This window comes from Olea europaea, chromosome 3, assembly GCF_002742605.1.
Source record: "Olea europaea var. sylvestris chromosome 3, O_europaea_v1, whole genome shotgun sequence".
Lineage (NCBI taxonomy): Eukaryota > Viridiplantae > Streptophyta > Magnoliopsida > Lamiales > Oleaceae > Olea > Olea europaea.
In genome coordinates, this window is record NC_036239.1 from 18588128 (window position 1) to 18609124 (window position 20997).

The following is a 20997-nucleotide window of genomic DNA, read 5'->3' on the forward strand; positions in this document are numbered from 1 at the left end:
TGGAAAAATTTAACAACCAACCCTTTATATAATAAAAAGTTTCTTTTTTAGTCCTTAAAAAATCTAACCAATAATTAGGAAAAAAAAAAAATTATTAATGAATAACTACAAAATGGAAAAGCCCAAATATAAGAGAGGACCATATAATATAAAAAAGGTTGTTAAAAATAAAAAAGAAATTAAATTTGAAAANATTGAGGCAAGAGGCCGTTTAAGGGAGCAGTTTGCAGATTCAGAGCCTGAAGGTCACTCGGTTCTAAGAATACAGATTTAAGACCAAAAGTAAGGTAAAATTATTGTCTTTGCTAAATTTAGAAAGAATTCTTCTAATATCTTGAAAGAATCGTAGGGATTATTATTGTTTATGTTTGCAAAAAACTTGTCTAAATATGTTATTATTCATAAAGTTTGCAAGAAATTATTTGAATAATGCCAGGCTATACAATTAAAGGATTAGATAATCTGTTAGATAGATTAATGGAAAAAATAGAAAATATTTATTCTCAATTAGAGATTATGAATATATTATCGAAGGAATTTGATAATCTTAGTAAATTACATGATAATTATATTACAGATTATGCTAATTTATTAGATCAAAGGATGAAATTATATATTAAAACTCGAAATGAGAGGAATAGAGGAATTTAAGACTATCCCAATAAATTAAGGATATCTTGTGCAATATATGATAAATTATTTCATTAAGGGTATAATAGACATTTTATCAAAAATGAATAGTAGCAGGTCATTTATAATAATACCCCATAAACCCGAACAAAAATAAAATGTCAATATCATTTCGTTTTAGAATCTCTTAGGATCAAAGTTCGGAACTTAATTTTGGCTCTTCACGTTCCAGTCAACCGATTAGAACCTGTTGTGAATATAAATGGAAGAAATACCATAGAAATTCGAACATTATTCCAACAATCATTTTTATAATTTTCTTTTCAACGCCAAATTATTACAAGCTCCCAACCCATAAATGAAGCATAAGAGCATATTAGATACACACGCGATGTCGAATCTATTTATGAAACATACATCGAAAGGACTACTTATTATTCATGAAAAGAGCGACTCGTTTGAACATAGCCTTCGCGTTCTCACTATTAGGGGAAAACACACTAAAAACATGGTCTTCCCCTTTAACCTCGACAATATCAACATCTCCGTCCCACCCACGGTTCATCAATGCTTCCTTGTAATAATAACCTCGTTCTTTCAGAAGATCTTTCTCTGCAACATAAATAAGCACTTTTGTGCACCCCAATTTTGAAAGATTCAAATCCATGGAAGGATTGATCAACGGATCATCTAATCCTGTTGTGTTTGGACAAGAAAAAATCCATAAATTATCCACAAAACTCTTGGGAACTACTAAGCCTGAATCTTCATTCCCAATTGGATCTTTTCCCCAAAAGAATGGACAGGTGAGAAAAATCCCATCAAGATTGATCCCATCCAACTTTTTAAGACCAAATCTTATGGCCATGTTGTGTGCTATATTGGCACCAGCACTGTCTCCTCCTAAATAAACATGATCAAAATCAGCATATTCTTGAATCCATGGCTCATGCTTATCACCTGTCAATTGAGATGCCACCCATTTCAGTTCAAGCCAAGGTTCGCTTCGCAATCGGGAGATTTGAAGACAATTAAAAACAACTAGGGAGAAATCTCAACCCAGAAAACTCACCCGTAGATTGAGAGGCCACCCATTTAAGTGCAAGCCAAGAATCTTCATATGCAATTGGAAGAGGGTGCTCCGGTGCTAATCTGTAACCAACGGAAACCGCCACAACATTGGCTTCAGCGACGAGTGAATTCATGTGGTTATGGTGCAAAGGAGAGAAGGGCGAATCCACCACGAAGCCGCCACCGTGAAAGTAAACAAGAAGTGGAAGTTTCCGGCCAGGATTAGCGGTTCCTGGCAAGTAGAGCCGAGCAGATATATCCAATTCCGGTGAAATCTGGATGTCTTTGGATTGAACCCCAGTTTCTGAATCTACTGATGCAGGAACAATATCTTCGCCTGAAAGTCTTTCCACTCTTCCATCCTTGTATATTCGGATAATTGGGGGAAAATCATGAAGTATTTCAGTTGAATTTGCAGCCATGGTGAAATTGTAGGAGAAAAATATCTACGCAGATAACTTGTATAGAAGCAATAATTTCGTTTTAAACATTTGTCGGACAAGTTTCACTAATTTAAAGAATGCATGATTTAAAAAATAGAAAAAATATGAATTTATTTATAAAATTATTTTATTAGCTGAACGTATGATTAAATTTTGGAGCAAGAAAAATGATAATCATTGCTTGAATTCGCAAGAGGACAAAAGGTCATAGTTGTATCCTGTCTAGATGGGTTCGAAGGCTCCTAGACGCACACCTCATATTTTTCCCAAAACCGAACGTAATTTTTTACTTTCTATGATTGTGAACGGTGGGATGACTATGACTATGACTATGACCATGAGGCAGAAGATTCGGGCTTTGCTAACAAAAACAGGGAATGGGAACGGGTATTAAATTCAGGTGCCCCGTGTTAATATTTGATTGGCCAATTTAAAAAAAAAAAACCTGGTCAGGTACTGCCACCTGGATTTAAACCATGTTTTCATTTCTTGTCAGAGTAGCTTTATACATTTAGGGAGTGTTTGAGCCACATCATTTTGGTAATAATGCATTCTTGAATAGTGCATTGATAGGAAATATGAGGTTAAAAAATAAGAAATTTTTTTTTGATCTGCGTGTAATATTATTTTATTAAAGAATGTGTGGTTGAAATGATATCAAATCACTGTTTAAGAATATATTTTTTTGAAATAATGTGGCTCAAACATGCCCTTAAAGAAGGATGGTACAGCTTTTTTTATGCATGCATTTAGGGATGGCAATCGGCTCGGGCTCGGGTTTGGGTTTGGGTTCGGGCTCGTGGCTCATGAAAGACAAGCTGAGCTTGAGCTCGTTGCTCCGGGGCGAGTTCGTGAGCTCACAAGCGTGTCGAGCCGAGCCGAGCCCATGAGCTGCTTGCGAGCTTGTGATTTTTTTTATTTTTGCACATTTTTGGCCTTTTTTTTTTTTTAAATTTACATATTTTTTGACGAGAGCTCGTGGGCCGTGGCTCGACGAGCCTAGCAAGCTCGGCTCGGTCTCGTCATTTGATGAGTCCGAGCCGCCCACAAGCCGAGTTTTAACGAACCGCTCGGCCTGTTTGACACCCTTACATGATGCATTTCCGATTATTCGGTTTTAGGTTACTTTTATTGAGGTTGGTTGTACTGAGATTGTCTCATTTTAAGCTCATTAAATAGGTGTGCCAGATACTATGTAGATTCAAACATGTTGAATTATCCGGACAAGCCCATGGGGAGAGGAAAAATAATTATAAACGCTTTTGTGATTAAGGGTGAGAGTTTTTCTCGAAAGAAAACATTCAAATTTCAGTTTAGAACTAGACTAAATCGACCTTTTCAAGTCTTAAAATCGGTGCAACAACTATTGCGTTCCCTTATATTCCGTCACAAGATAATATTCACTATTTTACGTAAAGAATTTCACCTCCTGTCCTGTCAATGTAATCAATTTTTTGAAAACTAATCTCCACAATAACAGCCAATGAGTCAAAATCATACTTTGTAATTCAATTTTTAGTATCAATTAGGTGTGGAAAATATGCAAAATTGGGCCCAACGAAAACCCCTAAAACATAAAATATACTCCCACGTGAATTTTCATTGCAGAGACCTCGATTTATACTTTTAGGCGCGTGAGAAATAAATGAGTGTTCAAAGTACTTGTACATTGTAGGTAGATTTTACACGAGCAGTATGAGGGATGTTCTCAATTAAGACTTTAACGAATTTTTTAAAATTATAAATTCTAATGAATCTCGTGAATTTGAATAGATTTTCACAGAATTCATAAGAATCTTATTAAAATTTGTGAAATTTCAAAAAAGTTTGCTATATATTTTTTTAAGCTTGGAATTCATTCAAATCTTTTAAAATATCTCTACTAATGGAATTCTTATAAATTCATGAGTTATTGAGAATATTTAGATTTATAAAGGATTTCATTAATATCACAATGGAATAAACCTGAATTTATCACGTTAAAGTTGTCGTTATACAAGGCCAAGCAAAACAAGTTGGGCGCAATTTTAATATACATGAAGAGCTTATTTGATCCAAAAAATACTTCACAATTTGACATACGACCAGACTTAACTTCTTTTTCTAATTTTAATATTGTTCGATACTGAAGGAGGCACTGTCTTAAGCATAGCCTTGTCAATTATTGCTATTGGGTATAAAATGAAATACTGAAAACATATGAAAGGTGATGGTCTAAATTGACGGGCACCATTGCACTTGAATGGGGGCCCAAGATTATGAGGGCTTTGTTCAAATAATTGCATTAACTATAATGTTGTACGTGGAAATGAAAGTCACCACCAAAATAAAAAATTTGATTTATTGTAATTATTATATATTAATTATATTATATGTGTAACTCATTATGCAAAGAGTTAATGCAACTTGGTAACCACCTTCATTATATTATATGTGTGGTTACCAAGTTGCATTAACTCTTTGGATCATGAGTTACACATATAATATAATTAATATATAATAATTACAATAAATCAAATTTTTTATACTATAACTAATTTTTCTTGTCTATTTGATAAGTTGAATTAGCTGACATTCAATAATATATGTTAAAATTTTGGGAAAAGGTGAATAGCGTGCAAGGTGGGGTGCCCCGTCACGAGGCGTGGGACTCTTGCCCCACTCGAAACCTGCCTCGTGAAGAAAAAAATTAAAAAAAAGATTAAAAATAATTTTATTTTTAAACAATTCACCCTTTAAAAATTCGTTTTAAATTTGTATTTTATTCTCTAATAATAACATAATTCAAAACTTTAAAAATGTAAAAAAAAATTAAACGGGGCAAAAAATTGCCCCATTCTCGGCCCGTCTAAAGCGGGGTGGGCAAGGGCGTCCCGAACCCGCCCATTGCTATTCCTATGTTGTCTCCTATATCATAATCCAACCAAAAGAAAAAATAATAATAATAACCACAAAGAAAACCTTGGAAAATTAAAATTGTAGAAAAATATTTGTCCAAAGTCCAAATCTCCAGGAATTTGAAAACAACACAATTTTCACTAATGGCATAATCGATAAGATAGGACCAATGAGGGGCAAAAAAAATTGTGAGACACAAGGACATTTGTGGAAAGCAATATAAAAAGGTCGTTGGTCCTATCTCTGAAAGGTAGGTGTAGCATTTTAATTGGATCCAGCACCAAATTTATCATTTTTTTAAATAATTTATTCACTCATCCAATGGTTCGATAGGATGCAAATAAAACGATGGGATGAAAAGAAAAGTCGAGAATATTGATTTTTACAATCCTCACAAAGAAATGAATTTACGTTGTTTTTAGCATATATAAAATCTACTGCTTCCTATTTGTTGATTTCTAGTTTTTAATTTGTTATTTGGATATGTAATTTGGTGTTTATGTTCAGCTAGATATTAAATACTGATAGTGACATTTCCAGCATCCCAATCAATACATTATCCCGACGACTATTTTTTGATGAACTTATAACTCCAACTATGGTGTCCTCGAGCATGTGCCGTCCTCGAGACATTATGCCCGACCACATCTCGCCTGGCTGCTTCACATATTGCAATATTTGTCCTCGAGCATCAGCAGTCCTCGGGCATATGCTCCCCTCGCAACCTACGATGGTTGACCTTTTAGAATTCCTACCGCAATTAGGACTCTTGACTCCTGCAAGGATTCTATCCCACATATAATTATGGAATTTGACCAACTCCTCAACTATTCAAGACTCCAACAGATAAGGACATCCAGCTAGTTGAGTCCCACTAGGAGAATGTCGCTTACTACTATAAATACAGAACATTAAGCCATTATTCAGGTACGTTTTTCATTGTTTGCCAGCTTATAGCCTCACGCATATAATTCCCTTTCTGACTTACGCATCGGAGGGGCGACGAGAACACACCTCGTTGCCTTTGTTTTAGGTACCGAAAGACTACGATCATGCTCAACTCAAATCATCAAGCTCGGGAAATCTGCAAGTACGATTTTTGATAGCATCATTGGCGCCGTCTGTGGAAAGCGCTACCAAAAGCCATGGTAAACACACGTTCATGTCTTCCACCAGCAAGCTCATCCGCTCCAAACCAACCTCCTCCTGAGGATATCCCTGTTCCTCAAGAGGAATCATCAAAAGTGCCAGAGCTCCAGCCGGCAGTCGTCACTACCGGAGCCTTTGAAGAGCTCAGACAACAGGTCGCCACACTGACTCAACTGCTAAGTCAAAAAAATTCACATCCGTCACCCACACAGGCACCCCAGGGGGGTTTTATGGCTGATGCTCAAGCTCGAGCTCAGAGACATGTCCCTAACAATGACGGAGTAGGGGCCTCGGGCATACCACATGTGACCTCAGCCTTGAGATCAGTGACCATAGAGTCCGAGGAACTCGCTAGGATTATTCAAGAAGGAATTACGGCGGGCCTACTTCAGGGTAACAAAGGGTCAGCAAGATTTAGTCCCAGCACTCCCTTTACTCCCGAGATATTGACATTCCCCTTGCCAGACAGATTTAAGTATCCTAGGATCAAAGAATATGATGGGACCACCGATCCAATCAATCATCTTAACGTATACACGGACGTCATGAATCTACAGGTCGCACCGAATCAGGTGATGTGCAAGGCCTTCCCACAAACTTTGACGAATGCTGCTAGGGGTTGGTTCTCAATTTTAGAGCCCAACTCCATAACCTCATTTTCGGATTTGGCGGACAAGTTCTCTGCTTTCTTCGCAAGCAGTAAATGCATCAGGAAGACAGTGGCTTCCCTCATGCAACTTAGACAAGGGCAAAATGAGACCCTACATGACTTCATGACCAGGTTCAACAAGGAAAGACTTCAGATTCCCGACCTACATATAACTACAGCAGTTTCTGCCCTCACATATGCCATAAAGTGTAAGGCTTTCAAGATGTCTTTATCCAAAACTCCGTCAAAAATAGTGATCGAGCTTCTTACTCGAGCCGAGCAGTACATAAATATGGAGGAAACACTGAACCCGAGAAAGGTTGGACCATCCCATGATACGGTCGAGCATAAACGACAGCACGACCTGAACCCCCGTGAAGAACCACCTCGGAGAAAACAGAGACAGGAGGTTCCCTCGACGTCATTCACGCGTTTAAATACGTCAAAAACAAATATATTGATGGAGATCAAGGATATGAAGGAACTCAAATGGCCTGTCAGAATGAGGTCACCACCCGAATCCAGGGACATGAACACGTACTGTGAGTTCCATCGAGATCATGGGCATACCACGGAGAACTGTAAGGCCCTGCAACGGGAGATTGAAGCCCTTATTAAAAGAGGACTCTTAGTAACGACAAACGCCTGAGGAACGATCATGGTAGGGAAAAAGCCCCTGAAGCAAAAAGGGATGGTCAACCCACTGCTGGAACCATCAATATCATCATTGGGGGTATTGCCTCGGGAGGAGACTCGAACAGTGGAAGAAAACAATATGCCCAACAATATGCCTTGGCCTCTGGGATGCCTCATGGAAAGCTGGAGGATATTACTTTTGGAACCAGGGACTTGGAAGGTGTATCACTTCCACATGATGACGCCTTGGTCATCTCAGCGATTGTGGCCAATTTTGAAATAAAGAGAATCTTGGTTGACAACGGGAGTGCGGCCAATATACTTTCACAAGAGGCTTTTGCCAAAATGGGAATCTCATCTCAACAGCTCAAAGCGGTTAAAACTCCTTTCCAAGGGTTTAGGGGAGGAGTCATCACTCCAGAAGGTGTCGTCGAGCTTCCTCTAACATTGGGTTCTGGCTAGAAATAGGTTACGGAGATGACAACCTTTCAAGTGGTATGTGTCTCAATGGCCTATAACGTTATTCTGGGAAGACCACTCCTGAACAAGATCAAAGTCATTGTGTCTACCTTCTACCTAGCCATGAAGTTTTCAATAAGTAATGGCGTTGTGGTCGTGCATGGAGACCAGACAGCTGCTAGACAATGCTATGTTGCCAGCATTCGTGAAATAAATAACGACGTCATGCAAATCTCGAGGATGGATCCCGAGGACGGGCAACAAGTCAAACTTGCTCCTGTCGAAGAATTGATGGAAATCGAGCTCGAGCATAATAAGAAGGTAACGATTGGTCGGGATCTTGACGCTACCCTAAAGACAAAACTTATTGGTTGCTTATCTCGCAACATTAACATTTTAGCCTGGAAGGTTGAGGATATGTCAGGGATAGACCCCAAAATTGCAGTCCACAAGCTTAACATTAGCCCAGGGGCCAGACCAGTAAAGCAGAAGAAAAGACAGTTTGCCTATCAAATCCTCGTGGCCGAGGAAGATCAAGAAAAGAAGTCATTCATGGCCGATTCCGTCATATACTATTATAAGGTCATGCCTTTCGGTTTGAAGAATGCAGGGGCAACATACCAAAGGCTCATCAACAAAGTCTTTGCTAACTTGATTGAAAGGAATGTGGAGGTGTACACTGATGATATGGTGGTCAAGAGCAAACAGATGGACCAGCATATTTCCGATCTTGAAGAGGTTTTTGACACCTTGCGAAAGTACAGAATGAAGTTGAACCCCGCAAAATGTGCATTTGGCGTAGCCTCGGGCAAGTTCTTGGGCTTTATGATCACTCACCGAGGGATAGAAGCTAACCCTGACAAAATACAAGCCTTGGCATCTATGGAATCACCAAGGAACAAGAAAGAGGTACAAAGGTTGACTGGTATGATAGCAGCCTTAAACAGGTTCACGTCCCGAGTATCAGACAGGTGCTATCCCTTCTTCAAAGTCCTTAGAGGAACCCAAGGCTTTGGTTGGAGTGAAGACTGTGAGAAAGCTTTTCAGGAGCTCAAGCAAACATTGGCATCTCTTCCTATTCTCACTAGGCCTGAGCCTGGTGACACCTTATTTTTGTACTTGGTCGTATCTCAAAAAGCGGTCAGCAGGGTCTTGGTGAAAGAGGTTAACAGAGTCCAACAACCTATCTACTATGTAAGCAAGGTCCTATTAGATGCGGAAACAAGGTATACTTTGGCGGAACAACTTGCCCTTGCCTTGGTTATAGTAGCAAGAAAATTCCGGCAGTATTTCCAGTCTCACCCTATTGTGGTGCTCACTAATCAACCACTTAGGCATATACTTCAGAAGTCGGACGTCTCAGGAAGACTGATGAAATGGGCGATCAAGCTTGGAGAATTTGACATCGAATTCAAATCATGCCCATCTATCAAAGCCCAAGCACTAGCCGACTTCATTGCAGAACTAACCCCTAGGCCTCGGGGGCTAGGTGACGACTCGAGCATGAGCACCAATTTGGACACTTGGCCAAATTTTTGTAGATGGAGCATCGAACTCCTCGGGCTCGGGTGTAGGGGTTATCATCATCAACCCTGACAAACATACGGAGATTCAATGCACTCTTAGGTTCGAGTTTGAAGAAACCAATAACGAGGCCGAGTATGAGGCCGTCGTTATTGCCCTGGAGCTAGACCTTAGCCTTGAGCTCGAGTTCGTGAAGGTATTCAGCGATTCACAACTGGTGGTTGGACAGATTGAAGGATCATTTGAAAGGAAAGACGAGAAAATGAGTTTGTACTGCATGAAGGTTCGGGATCTTCAACGAAAATTCAAGAGTTGTGAAATTGCAAAAGTTGCTCGAAAGGACAACGGAAAAGCCGACGCACTATCCAGGCTTGTGTTCATGGGGATAGATTGCCTGGACAGAACAGTTCACATCAAAGTCATCACAAAACCCAGCATCAATCAAATCCCCGACGTCATGGACATTGACAATGAACCGTCTTCGATGGAACCAATCATAGAATTCATCACAAGTGGAAATCTACCAAGCGATGCCAGGTTGGCTAGAAGCATCAGAGCTCGAGCTCCTAGGTACTGCATGATCAGCGGTGTCCTCTTTCGCAGAAGTATTACTCTTCCATACCTAAGGTGCCTTAGACCATCAGAATCATCCCAGGCCCTTGCTGAAGTTCGTGAAGGTGTGTGCGGGAATCATCAAGGAGCGAGGGCCCTGTCCTATAAACTCATACGATATGGGTACTATTGGCCAACTATGAAGAAAGACGCCTCAGAATATGTTAAGAGATGTGATAGGTGCCAGAGGTTTGGTAATGTTATACACTCACCAGCCGAAGACCTCACCAACATTAATTGTTCGGCCCCGTTTGAACAATGGGGAGTTGACATCCTCGGCCCCTTTCCTGTGGCAAGAGGTCAATTAAAGTTTGTTGCTGTAGCAGTTGAGTATTTCACAAAATGGGCAGAAGCCGAACCTCTCACCACGATATCGGAGCCCAAGCTAAGAGCCTTCACTTGGAGGTCTATCATTTGCAGGTTTGGGATACCGAAGGTCCTCATCACCAATAATGACAGGCAATTTGACAATCAACAGTTTAGGGACTTTTGCTCAAACCTTGGGATTGATCACTGTCTGACTTCAGTTTCGCATCCTCAGAGCAATGGTCTAGCCGAGGTAACAAATCGAATCACATTATAACACCTCCAAACGAGAATTAGGAATGCTAGGGGTTCTTGGTCCGACGAGCTGTCTTCTATACTATGGACGTATAGAACAACTCATAGGACAACCATAGGAGAAACCCCTTTTATGTTAGCGTATGGCATTGAAGCAATGGTCCCGGTGGAAATTAGACTGCCAAGCCATAGGAGGCTCGTGCCAGAAACCTCAGGGCATACAACTGAACACCTTGATCTTTTGGAAGAAGTACGAGAGCAAGCCGCTATAAAGGTGGCCTCTTACCAAACTAAGACAGCAAAACATTTTAATAGCAAAGTCAAGACTCGGAGTTTCAGAGCTGGCGACTTGGTCTTGAGGAGGGCCGAAGCAGTAGGTCACCCCTCAGGGAAGCTCGGGCCCATCTGGGAAGGACCCTTTGAGGTCATACGACAGGTTTGCAAAGGAGCAGACAGCCTAAGAGACACTTCAGGTAGACCTCTTCCAAGACCCTAGAATGCCGATAATCTGAAAATATATTACAAATAACATTCCCGATGCCATCTAGGAGATTTTCTTTTCCTGCATTTTTAATTCTTCTGAATGTTATTTTTTCGGGTCTGCGTGCCCTTGCATTTTATTTCTAGTTTAGTGGCCCTGCGTGTCCATGCATGTTTTCGTTTTCTTTTGTAATGAACTACGTTCGGCTTGATCCCGTTTGGGTACGTAGGCAGCTTGGATACAATATAAATTCGAGTCCAGTCCGAGGAATTAAAAAATTCGAACCTCGGATATAACAACCCAATAGTTTGCTTTGCGTCCAGGAATCACCTAAACCTTGTCCTCAACAAGCCAATGTAAGTCTTGCCCTTGAGCAAGCCGCCCTGAGCCTTGTCCTCGATAAGCTAATGTAAGCCTTACCCTCGAACAAGCAGTCCAAAGCCTTGCCCCGAGCAAACACCAAAACCTTGGAGCCCAAAATCAGCACATCAAAATCGTGCAACACAAGTAAACATCCCGTGGACATACATCTATGAATTTTTGTCTAAGGTTCCAAAGTGAAAGCTCGGGATATACTTCTGTACAGAGGTCGGTCATAATTCTTCATACACCTCGAGGTTACCACCCCTCGCGATTAGTCCTCAAGGTAATTCAATACTGTCGTCGGGATATTTTTTTACCGTCAAGTGTTAAACTACATCCTACATTCACCACAGTCCTCGGCATTATAACTTGTTTAAAATCTAATTATTTCTTCTCAATCGTAGAGATGATTAATTCGTCGTCGAGATAATTAATCTTTTTTGTCATCGAGATAATTAATCTTTTTTGTCATCGAGATAATTAATCTTTTTTGTCATCGAGATAATTAATCTTTTTTGTCATCGAGATAATTAATCTTTTTTGTCATCGAGATAATTAATCTTTTTTGTCATCGAGATAATTAATCTTTTTTGTCATCGAGATAATTAATCTTTTTTGTCATCGAGATAATTAATCTTTTTTGTCATCGAGATAATTAATCTTTTTTGTCATCGAGAACTTTGTGCAAGCTCGAGCTCAATACATAATGTTCATAAATGAGTTTACAAATTGAGTCCTCGAGGTAACTTGTTTACATGCTCGAGTTCAACACTTGATGTTCAAAAATGATTTTACAATTGAGTCCTCAGGATAACTTTGTGTACATGCTATAATGTTCGGAAATGATTTCACAAATTGAGTCCTCGAGATATTTAACTACTCTAGGCGTCGAGTTTCAATTCATCTTAGGGGTCGAGTTATTGAACCATCTTAACGTCGAGCTATTTGAGTTTGTCATGATCAAGACATCAGCTATACACGTGCAAAAAGAAAAATACTTGATCGAGCAAAATACTTGATCGAGCAAAAAACATAAACTAATCTAGGTCCTCGACTCTTTCTCGCAAGGCCGTGCTCCCCTGCTCCTCCAACGGGTCCTCGCCGTCAATATCGACCTCATGGTCCTCGACGGTTTCCTCGGACTCTGAAAGCACGAGGTCATCAGCAACCTCAGGGATGCTCTTTAAATCCTCGGGTTTGGCGTCAGGCTTCGACCTTAAAAATGCCTGAGCCTCCTTGAAAGCATCGAAGTACGAGCCCATGGCGTACTCTCCCTTAAGCCCGTTGAACTCCTCGGACATTTTGAAATCCTCGATCGCAATCCCTCGAGCTTCAGCCAGGTGAGTTTCGAAATCAATCTTCAAACGCTCGATCTCGAGCTTTAAACCTTCGGCCTCGCCCTTGGCAGCTCCTGCCTCTTCCCGAGCTTTCTGGACGTCGTTCTTCGAGTCCTCGAGCTCCTTCTGAAGAAGAAAGCACTCAGCTTCCAAGTCGACTATCCATAGGTATGATCGAGCATTCTATGTCCTCGGGAGTACTCCTCGAGGAGGAGGACAAAGACTCACTGCTGCTACTGCTAGACATCCTAACCTAGGTAAAAAATGCCTAAAGAATAACTTAAAAAACTCGAGGTCTTACCTTAAAGTCGACGCCTAAAAACTCAAAGTTCCGATCCCGACGATTAGCAAGAGAAGTTTACTGAGAGTAAAAAGTGAAAAATGAAATGTGGAGAGGGTATTTATAGGCAACAGGAGCAGGAAGTCCAAAGGTCACTACCCCGACCGTCAGATATGGACACGTGTCCTACATCCACCCTCTACCATTTTTTACCGCCTTTTTCTATTTTAGGGCTTACCTCAGTACACGTCAGCCCTTCTGAACACCTATCATCAAAAACATCCTCGAGCTAAATATTCGAGTTTTTATTTCCAGTCTCTTTGCATCATATCCTCGAGCGAAGTCTTCGAGCGTATATGCACGGGGGCCAATGATAGTGACATTTCCAGCATCCCGATCAATACATTAGCCCGACGACTATTTTTTGATGAACTTATAACTCCAACTATGGTGTCCTCAAGCATGTGCCGTCCTCGAGACATTATGCCCGGCCACATCCCGCTTGGCTGCTTCGCATATTGCAATATTTGTCCTCGAGCATCAGCAGTCCTCGGGCATATGCTCCCCTTACAACCTACAATGGTTGACCCTTTAGAATTCCTACGCAATTAGGACTCTTGACTCCTGCAAGGATTCTATCCCACATATAATTATGGAATTTGACCAACTCCTTAACTATTCAGGACTCCAACAGATAAGGACATCCAGCTAGTTGAGTCCCACTAGGAGAATGTCGCTTACTACTATAAATACAGAATCTTAAGCCATTATTCAGGTACGTTTTTCATTGTTTGTCAGCTTATAGTCTCACGCATATAATTCCCTTTCTGACTTAAGTATCAGAGGGGCGACGAGAACACACCTGGTTGCCTTTGTTTCAGGTACCGGAAGATTACGATCGTGCTTAACTCAAATCATCAAACTCGGGAAATCTGCAGGTATGATTTTTGGTAGCATCAAATACTATTATGCTAGATAATTGAATGTTATTTGGTCATATATTTTAATTCTTCCATTCCTACTACTAAATACTAAAGAATAGAATTTGTATTGTAAAGTCATGGTATATAGTTATGAAATTAGAGTTTATCTTTTAATTTTTATTTTTCTTAAATTAAAAAAAGAAGAAGATAAATATGTAAGTGGGTTGATTTGGTTAACCAACGATTTGATATTTCAAATTATGACTGAACCGGCCTACAATATTTTTGTTTTAAAGAAAACCAAACCAAATTAATTGCCTATGTCAAACTGACTCGAGTTAGTTCGATTTGATTGGTTTTGTTGATTTTTTATTTTTTTTTCATTTTTTTGGCACAGGCCTACGGACTATTGTGCTATTTAACTACATCCAATTTTGTTTGCCAAACAAACATTGATTACAACCCAATCTTTTCAATTGTAATTTATAGCCATGATATTAGATCACATCAAAGAGTAAACAAAACAAAACTAGGGTTTATTATCTTATTCTGCAGTCTAATACTGAGCAACAAACATAAACATGCTTCATCTTCCATCTCCATAACCTAAAGAACAGAGGGAAGCATGTCCTTATTCATGAAGCCAACAATTTTCTTTAACAAGCAAACAGCATTTTCGGAAGTTGGCTTAAACAATTGAAAAACTCAACATCATTCCTCTCCTTTTTTTTCTTTTTTTATAATTTTTGGTTGCCTATACCATATTTGGTGCATTTCTTTGATTTTGTAAAGGAAAAATTATTTAAAATTTCGATATTTGAAAGACTTCAAAAGCAGAAAAATTAGTAAAACATAATTATCATCATTGGTATGTATATTCAATATTTCTTGAATAATCTCTTCGTCGGTGGGCTATTCCACCGTTGTATCATTTTCTCTAAGATAATTCAAGAGTTGTTCGACATCCATCACATTTTTGTAACGTTGACTAGAAATAATTTTACTAATCTATCGAAAAATTAATAATCTCTGTAAAATAATTATTTTTTCAATCACAATATTATTATTTTATAGAGATTTTACAGTCGACAATTATTTTATTCTCGTCTTATTTTATAAAACTTAGATGTATTTGTTTTCATTAGACAAATATAGTAGTAATCTCACTGTCACGTCTTTTTTTTTTTTTTTTATGATTTAGGTGTCCGAATTTCGTCCGACTAATTCTGAGGAGTGGTGGTCTTCCCTCTGATTCGCCACCAGGGTAAATTTGGATGCGATTACAGTTTATACATACTTGGGTCAGACATTTGGGACGCGGTTCTCCTCTCTATGGACCTTCCTTTACGACGTACGGACAGGACTCTTGGAAGAGCGACAAAGTACACGAAAACTTTGTTTCCATAGAACAGCTACATTCCAACATAAATGTTGTCTTTCAGCTATCGTGGGGATTTGAATCTCTAATATTCCCTAGAAAATCTTTCTACTTTATCATTGTGTCATGTTTGTGGGGCCACGTCTTTTATTTAATGAAATATTGAAAACATATGAAAGGTGATGGTCTAAATTGACGGGCTCCATTGCACTTGAATAGGGGCCCAAGATCACGAGGGCTTTGTTCAAATAATTGCATTGACTATTTTTAATGCTGTACGTGGAAATCAAAGTCACCACCAAAATTAAAAAAAAAAAATTGATTTATTATAATTATTATATATTAATTATATTATATGTGTAACTCACTATCCAAAGAGTTAATGCAACTTGGTAACCACCTTCATCATATAAAAATCAGACCACAATATTGAGATCTATACTAAATTTTATTGTCTATTTGATAACTTGAATTAGCTAACGTTTAATAGTGTATGCTAAAATTTTGGGAAAATGTGAATACGTGCAGTGAAGATATGAAATAATAAATTGATTAATCAAGTTTCTTCATTCAAGCAACGGAAGAAATGAAGAACGAAGTTAAATACCAAATTTCAAAAAGAGTAGTTGAATTTCAGTTTCGACAACTGGAAGAAGCGTAACCATATTTTATTTTAGCGAAAAGGATTGAAAGCTATGAACACTAAACTACAAAAAAATGAGTGAAAAAATTAAGTGGAATATGTTGTCTCCTATGTCATAATCAAACCAAAGAAAAATAAAAAATAAAAATTAACCTCAAAGAAAACCTTGGAAAATTAAAATTGTAGAAAAATCTTTGTCCAATGTCCAAATCTCCAGGAATTTGAAAACAACACAATTTTTACTAATGGCATATTCGATAGGACCAATGAGGGGCAAAAAAATTGTGAGACACAAAGACATTTGTGGAAAGCAATACAAAAAGGCCGTTGGTCCAATGTGTGAAAGGTAGGTGTAGCATTTTAATTGGATCAAGCACTAAATTTATCATTTTTTTTTATTTTATAATTTATTCACTGATAGGAGGCAAATAAAACGTGGGATGAAAAGAAAAGTCGAGAATATTGATTTTTACGATGTTCACAGAGTAATGAATTTACGTTGTATTTAGCATATATAAAATCTACTGCTTCCTAATTGTTGATTTTCAGTTTTTAGTTTGTTATTTGGATATGAAATTTGGTGTATATGTTCGTCTAGATATTAAATACTATTATGCTAGATAATTGAAGGTTATTTGGTCATATATTTTAATTCTTCCATTCCCTACTAAATACTAAAAAATAGAATTTGTATTGTAAGGTCACAGTATATATTTATGAGATTAAAGTTTATCTTTTGATTTTGATTTTTTCTTAAATAAAAAAAAATGGTAAGCATATAAGTGGGTTGATTCGGTTTACTAACGAATTGAGACTTCAAACCATAACTGAATAGATCGACCATGGTTTTGTTTAAAAGAAAACCAAACCAAATAAATTATATGTGTCAAACCTACTCGAACCAACCTGAGTTAGTTAAGTTTGATTGGTTTGATCAGATTTATTTTTTATTTTTTTTAAAAGACTACATCCAATTTGTTTACCAAACAAACATTGATTGGAACACAATCTTTTCAATTATAATCTTATAGTCATGATATTGATCACATCAAAGCGGAAATAAAACTAAACTAGGGTTTAATATCTTATTCCGCAGTCTAATACCGAGCAACAAACATAAACATGCTTTTTAACTTCCATCTCCATAACCTAAAGAACAGAGGGAAGCATGTCCTTATTCATGAAGCCGACAATTTTCTTCAACAAGAAAACAGCATTTTCGGATGTTGGCTTAAACAAATGAAAAACATGATCTTCTCCTTCAGTTACTAAAATTTCAATTTCGCCCTTCCAATTGCTGTTCTTCATTGCGTCATAGTAAGTCTGTCCCCTTACCTTCAACCGATCATTCCCTGCAATGCAAACCAGCACGTTTTTGCACCTTAATTTCGACAACATATCCAAATCCGCAGCCGGATTCAGTCTCGTGTCATTCAACCCTGTGGTTTCCGGGCAAATAAAGTTCCAGAGCTTGTCAGGTTCATTGTTCCCAAAGAATGGATGAACCAAAACTATACCGACAATTTTGATTTCAGATCTAAATTCGTCGAGACTGGCTCGTATTGCCGCGTTATGAGATAAATTGGCTCCGGCGCTGTCGCCGGCGAGGAATACCCGACCAAAATCCGCGAATTCATTCAACCATGGATCTGGACCCTGTCCACCAGCGTGCAGTTCTACCCACTTAATTGCCTCCCAACAATCGTCATAACACGCCGGAACAGGATGTTCCGGCGCTAATCTATACTCAATAGACACTGCAATAGCCTTAGCTTCGGCTACTAGAATATTAAGATAGTCATGGTATAGGGAAGAAAACGCCGATTCGATCGAAAAAGCGCCGCCGTGAATGTAGATAAGGAGTGGCAGCTTTTGATTGGGAGTTACACTTATGGGGAGGTACAACCGCGCTGAGACAGGTATTTCCGGCGAAATTACAACGTCTTTGGATTGTACACCGGTGATTGGATCGTTCGACGGCGGCACAATATCGGGTTCTAAGTACCTCTCGATTTTGCCATTTTTGTGGATTCGGAAGAATGGTGGGAAATCGTGAATTAGGTCAGTTACGTTGGGATCCATGAAGGAAAAGATTTAAGATTGGATTTTCATACGTTGTGGAGGATATTAAACTGAAAATGGATATTAATTGGAATATGGTGGTTAGGGTTGGTGGGGTGGCATTTACGCCCCGGCACTTGCCTCGAGGACTAGGAGGCTCCATAAAGCACATCAAAAATTCGATAAACGACTTCCCAATTACTTTGTCAAAAGAAATTGTTCAGAACCAATGCCAAAAGATTAGTTGTGAGGAAAATAATTGGATTAAAAAATTGACAGTATTTTAAAATGTTCAATGATAAAGTGTAATATGACATTATGTAAATTATTATTTAAACCATAACGACATTATGTAAATTATTATTTAAACCATAACGTACATGTTGCAAGATTGTATAATAATAATATTTAGCACTAACTATGCTAAAACATCAATTTAGATTACTACATTCGATAGATTCAATTAAATGAATTATGTGACATTACATTACATTAAATTAATACAATTACCACCTAAATTGATGATTGAATCAATGATACTGAATAACATCATTTTAATTTTTATCCGAGGACCTATTTGCTATGTTAATAGGTTAGTTGATATAACTCGTAAATTTTCATTCTATATACATCGACCGCACTTGTAACGAAAGTTGAGTAATTGCCACGTTCACTCAAAAAAAAAAATAATAATAAAATAAAAAATATCTTTTTTGGAGGATGTGTTGTTTAAAGCTATTTTCTCCAAATTCATTTTTTTTTCAAAAAATCACCCAAACAAGCTCTAAGTAAGTTCTACGAATCAAGCTTGAAACAAGAAATTCAGAAACCTCAAACTCATTTTATTCTGGTGTAAATCAACAGTACTATAGCAAATTAGGTACTTGAATGAAAAGCAGCTTATAATTTACTCTTTTCTAATGACATTCTATTTTTCATGATTCAAGAAGGCAGCCAACTGATTCATCAAATCTAAAGCCTTCTCAGCATTCGGATGAAACAGATGAAACCCATGGCCTTCTCCTTCTGTCTCAATTATCTCCACTTCTCCATCCCACTCACTCTTCTTCAACCCTTCATAATAAGCCCTCCCTCTCTCTCTCAATAAATCTGTCTCTGCTAAACAGAACAGAACTCTACGCGCCGCCATGGTCCGCAACCGGGGATCCACAGCCGGATTCAGTCTTGGATCATCATCACAACCACTACTGGCAGGACACAAAATTTTGTACAGCTCATCAACTTCTTTGCCACCAAAATATGGATGAACCAAAAAAAGCCCATCAATTTCAACTCCTTGAAGTTTATTTTCCCCTGCTCGGATTGCTACGTCGTGTGCAATATTGGCTCCGGCACTCTCTCCGCCCAAGAAAACCCGCCCAAAATCGGCATATTCGTTTATCCATTGATCCGGTCCTTTGCCATTGAAATGTGAAATCACCCACTGAAATGCTTCCCACGAATCATCAAATGCTATTGGAAGCGGGTTTTCAGGGGCTAGTCTATAATCAACAGAAACTGCCATCACGTTTGCTTTTTCGACAAGAGAGCTTACAAAATTATGAAATGGCGGATTTGCGGGCGATCCGAGAACGAAAGCCCCGCCGTGAATGTACACCAGAAGGGGGATTTTCTGTGGCAGATCCCTAACATTCGGTAAGAAAATCCGCGCAGAAACGCCGGATTCAGTTAGAATTACAACATCTTTGGATCTGACAGTTGATTTGGGATCATCAGAGGGTGAAACAAGTTGATTAGGAGTTAATCTGTCAATTCGGGCATCGGTGTACAGGCGAAAAAAAGGCGAGAAATCGATAGCTATCTCCTTGGAATCCGAAGCCATTGAAATGGGAAAATAAAACTAGTGAAGAAATAAAGAGGTACATAAATTCCTTGAATGGGTGAACATTTTTGTAGAAGCGCATTAGGCTTTAATTAATGACCAGCACCGAAAATTGACGGAAATTCAAGTGAGTTTTGCTGGGTGGGGACAGGGCATTTGACCGGAGCTGAGGTGACGTCAAATCAAGGGCTCGCTGTCAAAAATTCAGATAAAGAGCGAAGGTTCCTTATCCCTGCCCCTTTTAGCATTTTTCAATTCAAGTTGATCGATTGGAAATTACCCTTGTTTAGAGATGTCAACCAGTCGAATTGAATCGAGTCGAATCAACTCGCAAGTAGAAAATTGAGGCTCGAGCTTTTTGAAGATGGGCCTTTTTTTTTTGCTAGAGCTTGACAAAAGTTCGACCAAAAAATCGAGGCTCGGCCCAAATCAAGCTAAGCTATCTCGATTTTTTCCCCCTTCAAAAGGCAATTGGTAGTTACCTTTAAGTAAAGGCAACTACCAACTGCCTATGTTTAAAGGCAACTGGTTGCCTTTGTTTAAAGGCAGTTGGCATGCTGCCTTACGCGGCAATTTTTTTTTTTTTGAGCTCGGCTTGAGCCTAGGCTCATTCAAATCGAGCCTCGAGCTTTTTGTAGATCGGGCCACGGGCAGCCTGAGCCCGCAAGCCTTTTTGCCAATTCTGCCCATGTTTAAGCCTCATTCCAAGGGGAAAGATTGCATTTTAAATAGTAGATTAATGGAGAATATATGATTAAAAATTAAGAAACTTTTTTGAATTTACACGTAATATTATTTTATTAAAAAATGTGTAATTGAAAATGTGTTTCAAAAAAATGAATGGGGCTTTGGAAAATCAGATTTTTAGTAAAATTTGATAAAATATATTGTTAAATAGTTATGAGTTCTATAAAATATATGATTAAAATTAATTGTAGTATTTGACTTAACCCCTGGTTGGTTCCAATTTTCACCCAAAAAAATGTATTCTTTCTAGGGAAAGCTCGGGCTATAGCCCCCTTATAAGTGGGGGGCTCGGCAAATTTTTTATTGTGC

General features: G+C 38.6%; 5 protein-coding genes across 5 annotated transcripts; 2 read left to right on the forward strand and 3 right to left on the reverse strand.

Annotated features, from left to right (window-relative positions):
* Positions 1–910: 910 nt before the first annotated feature.
* LOC111388407 (2-hydroxyisoflavanone dehydratase-like) lies at positions 911–2204 on the reverse strand. Its single transcript, XM_023013099.1, has 2 exons — positions 1703–2204; positions 911–1590 (listed from the first exon to the last, which is right to left on the reverse strand). Exons 1-2 carry the CDS (start codon positions 2121–2123, stop codon positions 1058–1060), a joined length of 954 nt encoding a protein of 317 aa, XP_022868867.1. The 5' UTR covers positions 2124–2204; the 3' UTR covers positions 911–1057.
* A 3983-nt stretch (positions 2205–6187) lies between these two features.
* Positions 6188–7938, forward strand: LOC111379363. The gene is made up of 2 exons (XM_023002726.1): positions 6188–7377; positions 7473–7938. The coding sequence occupies exons 1-2, from the start codon at positions 6188–6190 to the stop codon at positions 7936–7938; spliced, it is 1656 nt and encodes a 551-aa protein (XP_022858494.1).
* Positions 7939–7953: 15 nt separating this feature from the next.
* Positions 7954–10654, forward strand: LOC111379372. Its single transcript, XM_023002734.1, has 2 exons — positions 7954–9424; positions 9510–10654. Exons 1-2 carry the CDS (start codon positions 7954–7956, stop codon positions 10652–10654), a joined length of 2616 nt encoding a protein of 871 aa, XP_022858502.1.
* Positions 10655–17047: 6393 nt separating this feature from the next.
* LOC111388416 (2-hydroxyisoflavanone dehydratase-like) lies at positions 17048–18334 on the reverse strand. The gene has a single exon (XM_023013108.1). The coding sequence runs from the start codon at positions 18117–18119 to the stop codon at positions 17187–17189; it is 933 nt and encodes a 310-aa protein (XP_022868876.1). The 5' UTR covers positions 18120–18334; the 3' UTR covers positions 17048–17186.
* Positions 18335–19026: 692 nt separating this feature from the next.
* On the reverse strand, positions 19027–20497 carry LOC111379381 (probable carboxylesterase 7). The gene is made up of 3 exons (XM_023002743.1): positions 20444–20497; positions 20042–20134; positions 19027–19959 (listed from the first exon to the last, which is right to left on the reverse strand). The coding sequence occupies exons 1-3, from the start codon at positions 20495–20497 to the stop codon at positions 19027–19029; spliced, it is 1080 nt and encodes a 359-aa protein (XP_022858511.1).
* Between the last annotated feature and the right edge of the window lie 500 nt (positions 20498–20997).

Bases quoted from the DNA above. Each gene is read 5' to 3' on its own strand.
- LOC111388416 (XM_023013108.1), bottom strand. From the start codon at position 18,119: ATGGATCCCAACGTAACTGACCTAATTCACGATTTCCCACCATTCTTC.
- LOC111379372 (XM_023002734.1), top strand. From the start codon at position 7,954: ATGACAACCTTTCAAGTGGTATGTGTCTCAATGGCCTATAACGTTATT. The intron at 9,425-9,509 runs GTGACGACTCGA...GCTCGGGTGTAG, and splicing joins CCCTAGGCCTCGGGGGCTAG to GGGTTATCATCATCAACCCT.
- LOC111388407 (XM_023013099.1), bottom strand. From the start codon at position 2,123: ATGGCTGCAAATTCAACTGAAATACTTCATGATTTTCCCCCAATTATC. The intron at 1,591-1,702 runs GTGAGTTTTCTG...CTCAATTGACAG, and splicing joins GGTGGCCTCTCAATCTACGG to GTGATAAGCATGAGCCATGG.
- LOC111379381 (XM_023002743.1), bottom strand. From the start codon at position 20,497: ATGCCAACTGCCTTTAAACAAAGGCAACCAGTTGCCTTTAAACATAGG. The intron at 20,135-20,443 runs GTAGTTGCCTTT...AATTTTTGACAG, and splicing joins CCTTTAAACATAGGCAGTTG to CGAGCCCTTGATTTGACGTC. The intron at 19,960-20,041 runs GTCATTAATTAA...TTTCTTCACTAG, and splicing joins TCCGTCAATTTTCGGTGCTG to TTTTATTTTCCCATTTCAAT.
- LOC111379363 (XM_023002726.1), top strand. From the start codon at position 6,188: ATGGTAAACACACGTTCATGTCTTCCACCAGCAAGCTCATCCGCTCCA. The intron at 7,378-7,472 runs GTACTGTGAGTT...GAGGACTCTTAG, and splicing joins GAATCCAGGGACATGAACAC to TAACGACAAACGCCTGAGGA.